The sequence below is a fragment of the Dreissena polymorpha genome, unplaced genomic scaffold (assembly GCF_020536995.1).
Source record: "Dreissena polymorpha isolate Duluth1 unplaced genomic scaffold, UMN_Dpol_1.0 chrUn012, whole genome shotgun sequence".
Lineage (NCBI taxonomy): Eukaryota > Metazoa > Mollusca > Bivalvia > Myida > Dreissenidae > Dreissena > Dreissena polymorpha.
The window spans coordinates 444086-460486 of record NW_026273326.1 but is presented as its reverse complement, the minus strand read 5'-3'; the positions used below and the strand labels follow the sequence as shown (position 1 = coordinate 460486).

General features: G+C 33.7%; 1 protein-coding gene across 2 annotated transcripts in view; it reads right to left on the bottom strand.

Annotated features, from left to right (window-relative positions):
• LOC127863520 (discoidin domain-containing receptor 2-like) overlaps positions 1-16401 on the bottom strand; it is a 93409-nt gene extending 77008 nt beyond the window's left edge. For both annotated transcript variants that reach the window (XM_052403061.1, XM_052403062.1), the window contains exon 1: positions 16183-16401. In XM_052403061.1, coding sequence (XP_052259021.1) covers positions 16183-16279 — 97 coding nt within the window. In that variant the 5' untranslated portion in view covers positions 16280-16401. The remainder of the gene's footprint in view (positions 1-16182) is intronic.

The following is a 16401-nucleotide window of genomic DNA, read 5'->3' as shown; positions in this document are numbered from 1 at the left end:
GACTGATTTTAACATAGAGAATGACCTGAAAAATCTAAGGAACATTTCATCTCTTTTCCAGAAAACATCCAAAATCAAATCAATTTTCAAAAGACCTATTGGATCTGAAGAAAGATTGAAAGATGAAAATTAATGACCAAAGACTTAAAAATAACAGCCTATAAAATCTCACTGAAAGATGGCATTCATAAGAAGATGGAGAATGTGAGAATTGCAGAGTTTTCTGGCAGAGAGGCATTTAAATGACAAGAACAGTTTCCTCCATATAATTGTAGTTCTCAGACGCATGGATATTCAATTGTAAATAAAAATGCAATAAACAATGACTCCCTAGTTTCATTACCTTGATAAATGATAAAACATTCTCATATTGCTATATTCTGAAAATTCTTTTTGAAAGATAATTGTATTCAGTATCAGGAAAACAAAGAAGACAGACTGAATACTGGTGCCTGAAACAGTTGGAAATTAATTTTGTGCTCAAAGAAAAATTTAGCCTGCAAATTGAAATTTTTGCTTTCAGAAACAGTAAATAATTGAATACTGGCAAATTGTTTTACATGGTATGCAAATGAACATCTGAGGTAACTCAGTAAGATAGTATGTCAGAACCGTTCAATTTATTTCATAGACTATGATAAAGCTACGCCTATGAATACATTCCAACATAAATTTGAAATTAAAAAAATAAATACACCATGAAAATTACACCCACTACCAATTATCTTCAAGTCTGGGAAACAAAATGGAATTCCATGCTCAGACACCACCTGTTTTCCTGTGATTCTGTTTCAACTGTAAGCCCCCAATCAAATTCCACTCTGCTAGGCTAGATCTGTTACACCAACTTGCCCCAGGCATTCATCGTATGGGGTGCAGCAATAAGTTTAGAACCATAAGGTTCTGTTTCACATGGCAAACATATGTGACTTGAAAAAAAGAAGGACATGTTATAGGCTGCACAATATGTCCCCATCAGCAATTGGTCTTATAACCACTTTATTGTACTAAGAGCCAGACTACCCAAGATTCACATCATTTTCTAATTAACCTAGGCACGGCCTATAAAAGCATGTTACGCTTTCATGTGGCATAACTAATAAAATACTACTAAACAGTTTTTAATAAATGAGGAATAATGAGCTTTGTTTTACTGACAAAAGGAACGCAATTTAAATCTAATATTTAAAACTAGTGTAAACAATGTTGAAAAAATGTTCGATGTTGAGGTTTTGTTGTTGTTGTTTTTTTCTTTATAATCTTAATCCAGTGTGTAATTTGCTTTATGAACAGTAATAACCTTAATCATAAAAGCTTTAAATGCAGAGTAATTACCATTTAATCATCACAATTACAGAGTTTTATCTCTAACATCAGTGTTAGATCAATAACAATACAAAATCTCTCCTAATACAAATTGAAATCTCTAGAACGCATTTCTGAATTAATATGACATTAATATCCCTTTAATTTGCCATTGTATGATGGCCGGGATATTTCAGTAATAAAAGCAATGAACGGGTGTTTCTACACGCTCAAATTCACACAAAAGCATAAATTTGGACTGAAAGGACAGCCTAGGAATATTTCCATTTTCTGGTCGACATCTGTCAGGCTTCAAAAAAATACTTTAATAGCTTGTGCCTTTCACAACTCAATGGACGTTGACAATTTGAGAAAGGGTTTCAGTGAAGTTGGCCTTTATAGAAGAGACCTAAAACACGTCTAACACATGCCAACTGAAACATTCTGGTGACCTTCTTTGTTGAGTTGTCATTACTCTGCCATGTTGAGTTAACAGAACTCAATCCATATGTTAATTCTAACTTCTAAGCCTGTCAGGCTCCCTCAGACTTTCAGATATTTTAGAACAGAAAAACATTAGAAATCTCTCTGGGCCTTTTTATTTGTAAACATTTAGTCTTAGCATAATTTTTTTTATTTTACCGCCATTGCATAGCAAGCCTATGGCTTATTTAAACGCCCTCAAGTCCGTTTACTGGGACTAGAACCCGTACTTGGTGTCTATGGGGGAGATCTACAGAACGCTCCCACAAAGGGGATTGAATCCATGACCTCCCGTTTGCTAAGCGGACACCATGTCCACAATGCCATGGCGACTTCAGTCTTACATTCAGTTAGGAAAGATCTGCTGTGCCCTGCTTCTTTCTTGTTACCTTCGAAGTTACCCTCTTAGATTTGGTCAACATAAAAAATGTAAAAAGCTGTTTCTATTTTTGCAAAGAGCAATTGGCGAAATGATAGAGTATGATATTAAACCTTAACTATATGGGTTTGACTAGGAATTCCCTATATTTATTACATAGAATGGTCTGGCTGTCAAAGACTGTCCCTTTTTAGAAACACCCTTTACCTTTTGTGATCCAAGACCTTTTCCTCCATTCACAGATTTGATAGGTCTCAGAGGAAGAAAATACCCTATTTCTCTTAGTGGGTGCATAAGAAATAATTAATGCATGTATTTTAAGATCCAATTCAGTTCAGAATTGTTTGTGAAGCTTAATCTTGACCTCCGAAAGGAGTAAATAAGATGAAAGTATGAGAAATGACAACCCAATAGTAATTGTATAATTATAAAAACTTATTCCCTTGAGCACCAAAGTTACATGTGTATTTTCAGGCATAAATTCGTTTCCAATGCCTGTTTACAAAATATAAAATGCAATTTAATAATTTACTAAAAACGCTTTGCCTGGGCCTCCTTGGCCCTTCATATAAATCATAGAGACTAAAACAGAAGGGGTTTGTAAACTTTCAAATGTGAATTCCAACAATTCCCATGCAGAATATCCCACTCTCTCACACAGTTAAATGGACTTTCTTCAAAGAACTAAATGACCTTGTCTGGGAACACAAAGTGAGAGGGATAATAAGCATGGTAGAGTTAATCCAAAGCCAGCAAAGAAAAGTCAATAAAATGGTCATAAAGCTGTCAGGATTCTATCACTTGATGTGTTTTCTGTACCCCAACAATTGCTGTCCTCATTCAAAACATGTATTAAGAAGAATACAAGGCAATATAAGCATATACATGTGTGTTTAGGACATCATGGCTTCGAAAAATCTGCATTCAAAAGACTCTTATTTCCAAACAATTTAACAGAATGCATATCACAATGGGATAACTATTTATTCTGACTATTACATGTATATAAAGTACAACCAAAACATATAAAGCACCTTTTTCAAAATGATGATGTTATTAATCATGGTTTACTCCCATGAAAAAAACAATGTCAAATTAAGAATCCACAGAAAATGCTTATGTCTAAAACATTGATGGCCACCATTTGCTGAATGCTAGTGTTTAGAAGTGATCAGGAGCAATTTAAACAACAGGGTGTTGGGCGATGTTGCTTTTGCTTCCAAATGTCCCTTGTTTTTGTGGACCCACATGATCGAATAGCATATCCTTGATATTTGTCTATATTGCGGTGGGAAGCTCAGCATACATGTTTTTTGCTTTGGCCTTAGCAAAACATTAAAAACAAATGTGCAGAAAGATGTCTATGATAGCTTGACACAAGCATGTTGGAAAGCTATACGGATTTTTACACTGTGAGGATTTTAGCAATTAAATACCAACACCTCCCTTGGCAATAACTGTCAAAATAACCCAACTCCTTAGCCATCAGGGCCTGACTTAACAATAGCAGCTGAATTCCTTTCCCAGACTTTCCGTCTTTTCCCGTCAGAAAATTCCGACACTGGATACACGAGCCTCATATCCATCCAACCGATGGGGCGTTGAGACTGTCATTCACCATTCACGAAAGGCCTGCAGGCCCTCATTTCTTGGTGTAAACAATATTTGCTTATGTTTATCTAGCTACATTTTTGTTTTCACTTGGTTCTTTTTACCAGGGAAATGAAGGAAAGCATGATCTTTTGGGCTCTGCACTGTGCTCAAGTTTCTTCTTCAGAATGCTGATGATTCCATGTATCTTGTCATAACTATCTTAATTAATTTACCTTCTGCATTTTGCTTTTTTTCATGGCTGTTTGCATGATCTCTGGTGAACCAAATTAAGTTCACACCATTTTTTGCAGAAGATAGTCTTGTCATAGGCAAGGCATCATTTAAAATGAACTAATTGTGCAACATTTTTTTGTATTAAGCCAATTAACGACATACACTAAATTAAAGGGATCTTTTCACGCTTTGGTAAATTGACAAAATTGAAAAAAGTTGTTTCAGATTCTAAGTTTTCGTTTTAGTTATGATATTTGTGAGGAAACAGTAATACTGAACATTAACCATGCTCTAATATAGCCATTATATGCATCTTTTGACGATTTTAAAACCTAAAAATTATAAAGCGTTGCAACGCGAAACGATTGAATAATTTGGAGAGTTCTGTTTTTGTCGTTAAATTTTGTTAAACTACGAAGATTGCTTATATAAGGTATAAAATACGTCAAGAATGTGTACTCGGCGGAATAGCTCAGTAGGCTAAAGCGTTTTTACTTCAGGACTCTGGCAGGACTCCAGGGGTCACTGGTTCGAAACCTGCTCCGGGCAATGTCCTTTACCTTTTTTTAATTTTTTTCTTGATTTTTTACTGGAGCTTTTATGATCCAATGTTAACATTTATCAATATAAAGCATTTAATGAATAAGTTAAAACAAGAGCACCGCCTTGCGGGTGCAGACCGCTCATCTATTTTCTTTTTAAAGGTGAAGGGACTCTCATTTTCAATCACAAAGGAGGGAGGAGTGGAGTGAAGAGGGGTGTATAGTGTGGGGTTGTGGACATTTATTACATTATCTTCCAAAAAAGCGAAAAAAAAAAAGAGTGGGGGGGGGGTATAGTGTGAGGGTGTGGTGGTCATTTGTGAGATGATCTTAAAAAAAAAAAAAAAAAAAAAAAAAAAAATTAGGGGGGGGGAGGGGGGAGGGCACGGGGGAGGGGGGGAGGGCACGGGGGATGGTTTGGGTGAAGTCTTTTGTGGTATGTCAGGTAAGAGTAGTTTCATCAAAGTATCAATCAAATCTAATCATAAATAAAGAAGTTATGGCAATTTTAGCAAAATTTAATAATTTGACCTTGAGAGTCAAGGTCATTCAAAGGTCAAAGTAAAATTCAAGTTGCCAGGTACAGTAACCTCATGATAGCATGTAAGTATTTGAAGTTTGAAAGCAATAGCCTTGATACTTCGAGTGGATCGAAACACAAAATTTAACCATATATTAAAAGTTACTAAGTCAAAAAAGGGCCATAATTCCGTAACAATGACAACCAGAGTTATGCAACTTGTCCTTTTACTGTACCCTTATGATAGTTTGTGAGTGTTCCAAGTATGAAAGCAATATCTATGATACTTTAGGGGTAAAGTGGACCAAAACATAAATCTTAACCAAATTTTCAATTTTCTAAGTATAAAGGGCCCATAATTCCGTCCAAATGCCAGTCAGAGTTACATAACTTTGCCTGCACCGTCCCCTTATGATAGTTCATAAATCTTGCAAGTATGAAAGCAATAGCTTTGATACTGTAGGAATAAAGTGGACCTAAACACAAAACTTAATCAAATTTTCAATTTTCTAAGTATAAAAAGGGCACATAATTCTGTCAAAATGCCAGTCAGAGTTACATTACTTTGCCTGCACAGTCCCCTTATGATAGTTAGTAAGTGTTGCAAGTATGAAAGCAATAGCTTTGATGCTTAAGGAATAAAATGGACCTAAACACAAAACTTAACCAAAATTGTCAATTTTCTAAGTATAAAAAGGGCACATAATTCTGTCAAAATGCATGCCAGAGTTATCTAACTTTGCCTGCCCAGTCCCCTCATGATAGTAAGTAAGTGTACCAAGTTTGAATGCAATAGCATTGATACTTACTGAGAAAAGTGGAACTAAACGCAAAACTTAACCAAAATTTTCAATTTTTTAAGTATAAAAAGGGCACATAATTCTGTCAAAATGCACGTTAGAGTTATCTAACTTTGCCTGCCCAGTCCCCTCATGATAGTAAGTAAGTGTACCAAGTTTGAATGCAATAGCATTGATACTTACTGAGAAAAGTGGAACTAAACGCAAAACTTAACCAAAATTTTCAATTTTTTAAGTATAAAAAGGGCACATAATTCTGTCAAAATGCACGCCAGAGTTATCTAACTTTGCCTGCCCAGTCCCCTCATGATAGTAAGTAAGTGTACCAAGTTTGAATGCAATAGCATTGATACTTTCTGAGAAAAGTGGACCTAAACGCAAAACTTAACCGGACGCCGACGCCAACGCCAACGCCAACGCCGACGCCGACGCCGACGCCGACGCCAAGGTGATGACAATAGCTCATATTTTTTTTTCAAAAAATAGATGAGCTAAAAATGCCAAAATCTGTGAAAAGGCCCCTTTAATGCATGCCGTAACAAGGAAGAAAACTGAATGTGCAAAAAATGTAATACATGACTAATTTTCATTTATTTTCATTCATATCAGAAATAACACTCATAACATAAGTAATATTTACATCCTATTTTTTGGTGTGCAGCTAAATAAAATGTCATAAATCATATTTTATTGCTTTAAAGCAAACAGTCCAACCCCATATAACACATATTTGTTAGATGACAAAATGATAAGAGTTTGAATCACATCACTTCCTTTTCCTTACAAAAAAGATACTTGTGGCTGATAAATAATACTTGTGGCCAATAAATTAACCTTCAGTTTAAATAAATGTGGAGTTATTAAATTTCTTATATTTTCATACTGACATTAGCAAAATTCTTTAAATTTTAAAGCATGAAATTTGAAATGAGCAGTTTGATAAAACTGTGTGTTTGATTTAAATATTGTATTGAGAGCACTTTCATGTATTGATAAATGTTTCATGGTCCAAGCATATAAATATTAATATACATTTTACCATATCAAATTCTCACCTTTATGGCCCCAAAAATTATATAAAAATCTATGTTCTCAAATGCACACTGATGTAAATGACAGTCGTTTACCTTTAGTTAAATTCAGATTAAAAAACCTGCCTTTTATTTATTTATTTTCTTTTTCTTTTGATATATGCTGAAGTTAAAAAAATATAAATGTGCTAATTGCTATTCCTAAAATGGCAGGCAAATTTTCAACAGAGACAGCATTAAGACCAATACGCCTTATCGAACATGTACACTGTCCCTACCATTTGATGTAATCATTAAAGATCAGCCAAGATGAAAGAAAGAAAACAAATTACTAAAATGACAGACTACAGAATCTGTTATAAATCAAACACAATAATATTGACACCTCTGTATGATTGGGCAAAACATAATCAATGAAGATCACTTATTTGATCTTTTTCTTCTCTTTTCTGTTAAGGGGTCCCTCCACCTAAGGTGACAGGTACTTCAAACGACGTTTACCTTAGGGGGCTACAAGCTACTAATTATACCTGTCACCTGGTTGGATCATCACAGTGACAAGATGGACATAATTTGAACACCAAACTGTTGTTAAGTGGTCATTATCTAGCTGAAATAACATTCTATTTGCACTGCAAGTGGTATGCCTTGACGATTTACAAAAAAACACATTTACAATAACCTTAAAGATGATAAGAACAGTGAATAAGAAGTTGTGAAAATCCCTTAAGAAGAAGTATCATTCTAATCTTTATTAACACCTAAACTGATATTTATCTGAGAAAGGTATTACCAGCACAAAGATATTCATTTAACTGTTATGTGGTTAGTAGAGGTCATGTTACAAAATAGGAAGGGTAAATAAATAATAACTGTTTTTCTTTAGTATATTTAGACGACATGGATTTAAATTACAAAAGCAGATTTTTTTCTCCAAACTAATAATTTTAAATATTATTTAAATAAACCGTATAATACTTAAATATGTCCATAGAATTATAATGAAGTCAACCAAATTATGGGCAATGCTGACAAAGTTAACAATGCCAGTCATTGTCCACATTTTTCTGGACTTCAATACATGTGCATTAATTTGAATAATATTGACAGATGAACCTCAAAAGAAAAGAAGAGAAAATATCTAATGACACAAGCAATAAGAACAGAGGGGTCCAGACACTTAGGCAACACAGGCATCTGCCAGATATAAGTGAACTAATTACCATCAAACCTTTTAACCTTTTGACAGCAAGGAGACAAGATGACCAAAAAGAGCTTGCTAAAAGTCATGGATGGTTGACACAAAGGTTGAATAAATATTTGAAACTCAGAAAGTAAACATGTCTGTCAATACAAAGTATGTAATAATTAATTTTGAAATTTTATTGTTTGAAGCATTACATAACAAGTTCACGTTTTACCGACAAATGTATCTTAATGACATTAAAATCCAACCTTAGTTTTGTTCTAGGTTCAGAAGTTATTCATGTACAACTTGTCTATATAACACACACACACTGAATAAACAACAATTGACACCCCAAAATAAACAAAAAAAGATAATATTTAAGCACTGTAAACAACCAGTCCAAGAAAATTGAATGATTTTAAAACAACAAATGACAACACAGTCTGGCACCAATTTTGTCTGGTTTCAGTGTCAACAAATATTGTGCAATGCACCCAGATGCAGTCTGGAAGCACATAGCATGTCCATAATAACATCTGATAAGCCCCTGGCTTCTATGTGCCAGTGTACACATTAGTTTTGATGCCACTGTGCTAATGCTCAGACAATGATTGTGATTAAGGCTTCCTTAGGAGTCAACAAGTAACAAATCATTGCTGCTGACCGAAGATAAGCATACTTCAAACTAATGTAACAACATTACTGCTGATTTGCAGGGTATTTGCACAGGCTTTCTGCTGGGGGGCACTGACTTATCAGTATTATATGGACTACTTTACAGGATATGATTATTTTACCAGCACCCAATTACTGATAATTAGCCAATAAATTGGCCACTGGTCATATTAGCCAGGCCCGACCAGTTAATTCAAGGAAGTAGATACTGCACAAGTAATAAAACTTGGGTGTCAGATATACATGTATGATAGTAATATGTAACCTTGTCAATCAAAATTGCTGTGCTAATAAGCATGCATAATTTTTACTTGGCCTCTTGTCTAATGGGTGGTTTTTAATAATTTAAGTCTATCAGTATTACTTTATTTATTTATAACTCATACAATGAATAGTAATTCAAAAATGATTTTTTTTACTGTTGTTATTCTCAAAATGCTAAATTATAGTGAAAGTAATATAATCAGTAATGGGGTAAGCACTTAGAGCATGGTATTTGTGATCATATTAATTAATCAAAAGTGAGAAAACACCTTTGACACCAAAAACAGAAATTTGTGACAGATTTGAATGACAATTAGCCATGCGAAGACAATAGATTAATACTGTGGAGCAACGCAGGGGGGCCATTTCTGTGGTGAAGGTACACACACAATAATCTAACCTTAGATTAAAATCTTTAAAAAAAGTCAGCCAGTGGTGGGGCAATCATGTCAAATCTGTAAACCATATCCGATGTCAACAGATAGTCACTAAAGTTGACAAAATGTAAGCTTATCTGTTCTTTTTTTTTAAAGAAAGAGCCGCAAAGAAAAAAACATATCATATGCAAAGGCTTTAAGCAAGAAAATTGTTCTTTAAGTCATAATTTTGACATGATCAATTCAAAAGGATAAATAGTCCCATTGGTGTGTCATTATATGAAGTAAATTTATGACAAAGAAACCATGAGCTACTAAAAAGAGGGATATAAATAGTTAATTCTTGATTCAACTCAAAACTGGTCAACTTTATCTCATTGAAGTCCCTACCAAAGCTGTCATCCCATACCATTTGTTGTCAACAGAACAGTCATTAAAAGTCTATCAACTGTGATATGTATACTGTAACAGCTCTGAATAATTTATGGAAGAGCCTTGAATGTGTGGCATGGGGCTACAATCAATAACACTGCACAAGAACCAAGTCCATTATAACAAGGGGTTCCCAGAGAAGCTTCCTTGCAGTGTTCCCTTCAAACAGAAGCTGTGAGAAGCAAGATGCAACATACAGTCTTACACCAATACATATGGGCATAATGGCAATATAATTGTGGTACAAAAATATCAGATTGACTAAGTTTACAAGTTTTAAAGGGGCCTTTTCACAGATTTTGGCATATTTTGAATTTTGTCATTAAATGCTTTATATTGATAAATGTAAACATTGGATCTTAAAAGCTCCAGTAAAAAATCAAGAATAAAATTTAAAAAAGGAAAAAAAGTAGCCGGAACCAGGGCTCGAACCAGTGACCCCCGGAGTCCTAGAGTTAGTCTGAAGTAAAAACGCACAAGCTCTCTTGGCTTTTCCGCTGAGTATACACAATTTAAGTATTGTATACCTTATATAAGCAATCTTCGTAGTTTCGTAAATCTAAACGACAACAACAGAACTCTCCAAATTATTCAATCGTTTCGCGTTGCAACGCTGTATAATTTTTAGGTTTTCAAATCGTCAAAAGATACATATAATGGCTATATTGGACTATGGTAAATGTTCAGTAATACTGTTTCCTCACAAATATTATAACTAAAACAAAAATTTGCGAATCTGAAACAACTTTTTTCAATTTTGTCAATTTACCAAACCGTGAAAAGATCCCTTTAAGTGGATAAAGTTTCACCAATAAAACCATAAAGGATCATAATGTAGTGAATACAAAGAAGATAAAAAACAGCTTTCTCCACTAAGTTATGTATTCTTAAAACTATACTTACAAATTTTGTATCAAGAAAGAGCAATTTATTTATTACATTTCAAACAATGCCATATTTAATATTCAAACAAGACAAAACGTTTTCCTTTACTAATAAACTGTAACAATGTCTTCAAGTGCGTTAGTCTGAAATAAAACCCAGCAGGATTGCTTACTTTGTCAACAATAGCCCCAGGATTCAAATGCTTATAAAATGTCACAAACAATTCTGTAATGGTCTCACACAAAAGTGTGAGACGAGTCATGACCCTCACAAACAAATAATTCAAATCTTAGAAATAAGAAAACAACACAGAGTTGTCAATATATTTGTTCAGTCTATTAACGCATTCACTTTCGCCCCATTTCTTTATTTGTCAAAGTCAGATATTTATTTACAGTTCAATGAAACTCGTCAAGGTTTTGTTTAAACAGCAGCTAAAATGTGATATACACGTGATAAACAGTGTGACAATATTGTTGTAATTCCTTATACACGGTCATTTGGTAGATTAAACTATTGATTGAAGGATGAATCGCAAAATAAAAACAGATGTCTGTAAAATTATCCAACTGATTTCAGCTTTTATTAGGCGGAAAACAAGTGGAAATCTGGTCTTAGGATATAACAGCTAGAGGATTTTCCTCACAAATCAGACATCAACCTTAAAAATAAATGACTCCAAGACCTCTTGTTGTTTCAAATACTACTAAAGACTAAAAAATATTTTCAGAATATAAATATTTTTGTTTTTCAAAGATTTCAATGTGACTGATGTTATTTTATTGGAATTAAATGTTTATGAGTCTGACACTTTGTCTCAAAACGACTGAAACAATTATACTGAGTACTGACAAACAAAACATATTATCTTCAATTTAAATTACACTAATTTGATAAGGCTTCTGAGTAAATCATGTTTGGAATGAAATATTGAAATATCTGAGATTTTAACAAAAAATTGCAAATGCTGCGCCTTTCTTTACACATGTGTTAGGACTTATCTTTCGAAACTAAACAACCACTTATGTATGCAAAGTGCAAACTTTTCATGAACAAGAAAAATCACTTGAACTGAAAAGGAATTTTTCAAGAGCACTTCAATAAAAAAATAAAATTCAAGAGCGAAGATCTTTGCATATAAAATTAGGTGCAAAATTTTCAAACATGTTACATTGTAGGTGAGACAATCTTCCAGAGTGCTACTTGTTTTGGTGGCTAGCAATAACAATTTTAGAACTAGTGACCTGAAAATCTATAGGGGTCATCTGCCAGTCATGATCAATGTTCCTATGAAGTTTCATGATCCTAGGTGTAAACATTCTTGAGTTATCTTCCGGAAACCATTTTACTGTTTCGAGTCACTGTGACCTTGACCTTTGACCTAGTGACCTGAAAATCAATAGGGGTCATCTGCCAGTCAAGATTAATGTACCTATGAAGTCTCATGATCCAAGGCCTAAGTGTTCTTGAGTTATCATCCGGAAACCATCTGGTGGACAGACCGACCGACCGACCAACGGACCGACCGACCGACATGTGCAAAACAATATACCACCTCTTCTTCAAAGGAGGGCATAAAAATATATAAAACTTGCACAATTTTAGAACTGTGCATCAAAGAAGTTTCATAATATTCATATTGAGGAAAATGTTTTAATTTGAACAAAGCTTTAAGATTAAAACAAAATTGTATACATGTATCCGGGTACATGTATTAAAATTGCAATATCATGATACATGTAGTCACATTGCTGGTTATACAATTCAGGCGTTATAATATTCACATAATATACCATCAATAAAATGTAAAATATTTGTAAGAAAATATTCCACAATGGTTATGATGATGAAAGATAAATTAACATGACATGCAAGTTTAACTTAAGTCCAGCAAAAACTGGACCAGGTGTTACATCAAGTCTTTTGTTCTTAAGCCAAACAAATCACCTTAAGTCTGACTTTGCAATGACTGATTTCAAGATATTGTTCAAATCAAATCATGACTGTCAAACAAAACAGAGGATTTGATATATTGATACAAAATTATGAATTAATTATAGAACAGAACGCATAGTTTATTTCACCCAATTATATAAAATATATACAATAAGGGCAAAATAACAAAGATAGATTAATGAGTAAATTATAAACTTCCAGTAATATATACAATATGGATTTGCAAAAGCATTGGATGGATTGGAGAGGTGTTGGGGGTACCAAATTGGGTATTAGATTATAATAAAAATAGCATTGATTAACAGACATGCCATTATTTTTGGTTTGTAATTTATTTCATAGCAAAAGAGCCTTAATACAAGCCAAATTGAGTAAGTGGTCCGTAGAATTAGGCCTGTAAGTCCTCAAAAATGTACACTTTTTAAAATACAGGAAGTCACAGGAAAATGAATAACCTTAAATGTTATAGTATGTCAAGAAAACGTGTCTGTTTTTCATAAGTAGTAAATCTCACAAATGATAATTAATTACTACCTTGTCAAAAATGACAGACCTTCTAATAGACAGCTATACAACAGTTTGTGCAACTTTACACCTCCTACTCTCATAGCTGACAATCAGGCGATTAAAATCTGCTTTATCACCCACAAAAATTATCATGAAAAAACGTCACCCACACTTTTTTTTATATTAATTTTGTAATTCAATCTGCAGCTCTGCAATTATGCTACACGCATTGTACTATAGCAAAAGACTTCTCCGCACATTGTACCATAGCAAAAGGTCTCTCCAGGAGAAATTTTGTAATACACACTTTCTCTGTTAATTATGAAGAATTAAGATAGCATCAAAACTGGCGTCCTGTCTATTCATGCTTTGTATACTGTAAACAAGCTATCAAAACCATTAAATTAACTCAATTGTAAAAATACCACTTGCACACTCCATATGGTGCATTTGAATTTTTTATTTTTTTTATTAATTTATATAGAAATTTACATCCAGTTTACTGAAAAATTTACTGGTGATCCAAATATTTGAAATAATGCCAATAATAATGACTGGACGAATCTTCAGCATTTTCAAATAAATTATAACTTCTTGGCCACAAATAAAACAAAGTCAGTGCCATGATTGAGAAATTTTTGGTTTGTTTCATGTTTGTGGGAATACTTCAGGTAAACAAGGTGTGTGGAAACACATGTCATCAAGTGCAATTCATTCAAAAGTATTAGGATTCACAACTGGACTCAATTGTGGTGACTTAGTTACACATAGCTTGTGACCATCAATAAAATGTAAGCCTTTAGTGGCATACAATGATGTGTTAAATGAATCTGCACCTTATTGAAAAGAAACCCTCCTTGGGGGGAGGAGCTTGCAGCTTCCAGTGCACTTTTGTTATAATGTGATGCACTGACATTTTTCATATGCTTAAATGTTTCAAATAAAACAATATTGTTGTTGTTTTCTTTTCAATTACAGAATAATCATTCAATTTAGTATATGTTACAGATTTGATTGCAATCTGACACACAGCTACTAAACTAATTAACACCAATTTTGTAATTCTTAGTTCTATATTAAGCTTTGAGCATTGCTTATTTATGAAATGGAGAAATCATTTCAATTCATGGCTTGCTCTGCTCTGTCAGGTATATCAACTACAAAGTGTATTGTGCTCACTGAATGCCTCTGCCTCACTGAGTGACTCAGTTCATATTTAATTCCCATTGTCTCCTTCTGTCAAGTGTGCGTAGGGAGTAAACACCAGCACTTCAATCAATATTTGTGATAGCCCTGCTATCTGTAGAAAAAGGCTTCTCCCTATCTTTGAACGCTGATTTCCTCTGTATAATTATGCACTGTCTATCTGCTAGTAATCCAAAATTGCCACCAAGAATGCTTACTTGATCTATAATTGTATGGTAAAATGCATTGTGCAGTGAGTACATGTGTAAATTATTAAACTATATTGCTAGTTTGGACTTTTCATATTTAAGGTTTTTTTAATAGTAAGTTCCTTTAATATTGTAAAGCTATTATTAAAATATTTTATTATGTAGCTGTACATACATACCTGTTTAAGTATTTTCATATGCAATTTACCCACACAATCTTACAAAAGATCTAAGCCAATTTGAACACTTATCATTATATTTAGAATGACAGTATTTTGAAACTGAATAGTTTGTAGTGGACTTCTTCTGATCTCCGAAGTTAACTCATCAATTCCATCTGACCCTTGAGTTTCTTTCTGAATTTATAATCAATTACAGCTTGAAACAACATCAGTGATGCAACTACTGGTTCATTAAGGGGCGACTTTTTACATGTAAAATCTATGTGTACAACATGAATAAGGGAATGGTGGCGAGTCCCTTCAGTCTACTCAGATGGAGAAATTTTACAACAAAACAGGAAATATTGTTTTGGATGAGCAGGATAATTCTACTTTATTATAAAATATTATTTAAAAAAAAGATTAGATACATATGATCAATTGGATTATGATCTAACTTATTTTGATGAAAACTTCAGGATTTATTATTATAAAAAGTCTCTTAAGTAGCAAATGTATGTCTTAATATTAAGCATTTTTTTTCAACAGAAAGCTTTAATTGAGAGGTATACTTTATGGTTATTATATAGAAAAATTTCATACATATGTAATTTGAGCAGGGTATGGGACTTAATTTATGCCCCTAATATGCCTTCAACAATTCACTGTAAACAGCGTCTTAAATATTATGACTTTGAAAATAAACTAAACTGCTATATCCTAGTACAGAACACTCCACGGGTTTTCCCCAATTTCCCTCCATACGCCGCGTGCAGTAACGCGGAGGCAAATTAAGAAAATTTCGCGATACGCGGCTTTTGCATGATTTTGGACCAGGCCTTGAATGATAGGCAAAATTGATAAGCCGACGCTGCGGCCCTCGGCGTTAGCAAGTAGCACACTGCTAACGCGGTGTTGCGCGGCGGTCGCTGTACCGACTATGCTAAATTAATACACGCCGCGGTATTAGCGAACTCGGCGGAACGCCGCGTTTCACCTTGCTTTAAAACTCCGCGTAAACACTTGCTGGCACGAAAAAAACGCGGAGTGAGCGCGTTTTTTGGAGAAAACGCGTGGAGTGTACTGTATGTAGTTGGACATAGAGTAGATGTGCAGCATGAATTGAACTGTAAATTAATACGCGAAACTATTACAATTTTCTTTGACCAAACATTTTTAAAAACTCCCTTTTCTGTCATTGAAAAAATCTTTATTCGATAAATTGATAAAGTACAACTTTTTATACAGTAATATATACTTAAAGAATTGTTTTCAATTTTTAACGCTTCATGTGAAAACTTTAGTGTTTCTTAAATTTAAGTGGTATACATTTACCATATGACATCACAAACGTCAAACGGTTCCTTCGAAGAAAAAATATGAAAATTTCATTGTCAACATAATTAATATGAAATAAACATGCTTTAAATAATTGTAAATTTAATAGAAACTTACCAAGTTCGAGAGATACCGTGTACGAAGCGCATAGTAAACAAATACCAAAAATTGTCTCCCAACGGTGTTTTATGAACCGACCACACGTTCGCTCCATAACTGCATCTATTCCGTCATTATTGTTAATCCATGCAACAAAAATTAAATATCCTGTTCACAGAAAAGAGTTAAAACATCCTAAATTAAAATTCAAGCCTTGAAGCACTTGCCATCTGCTTA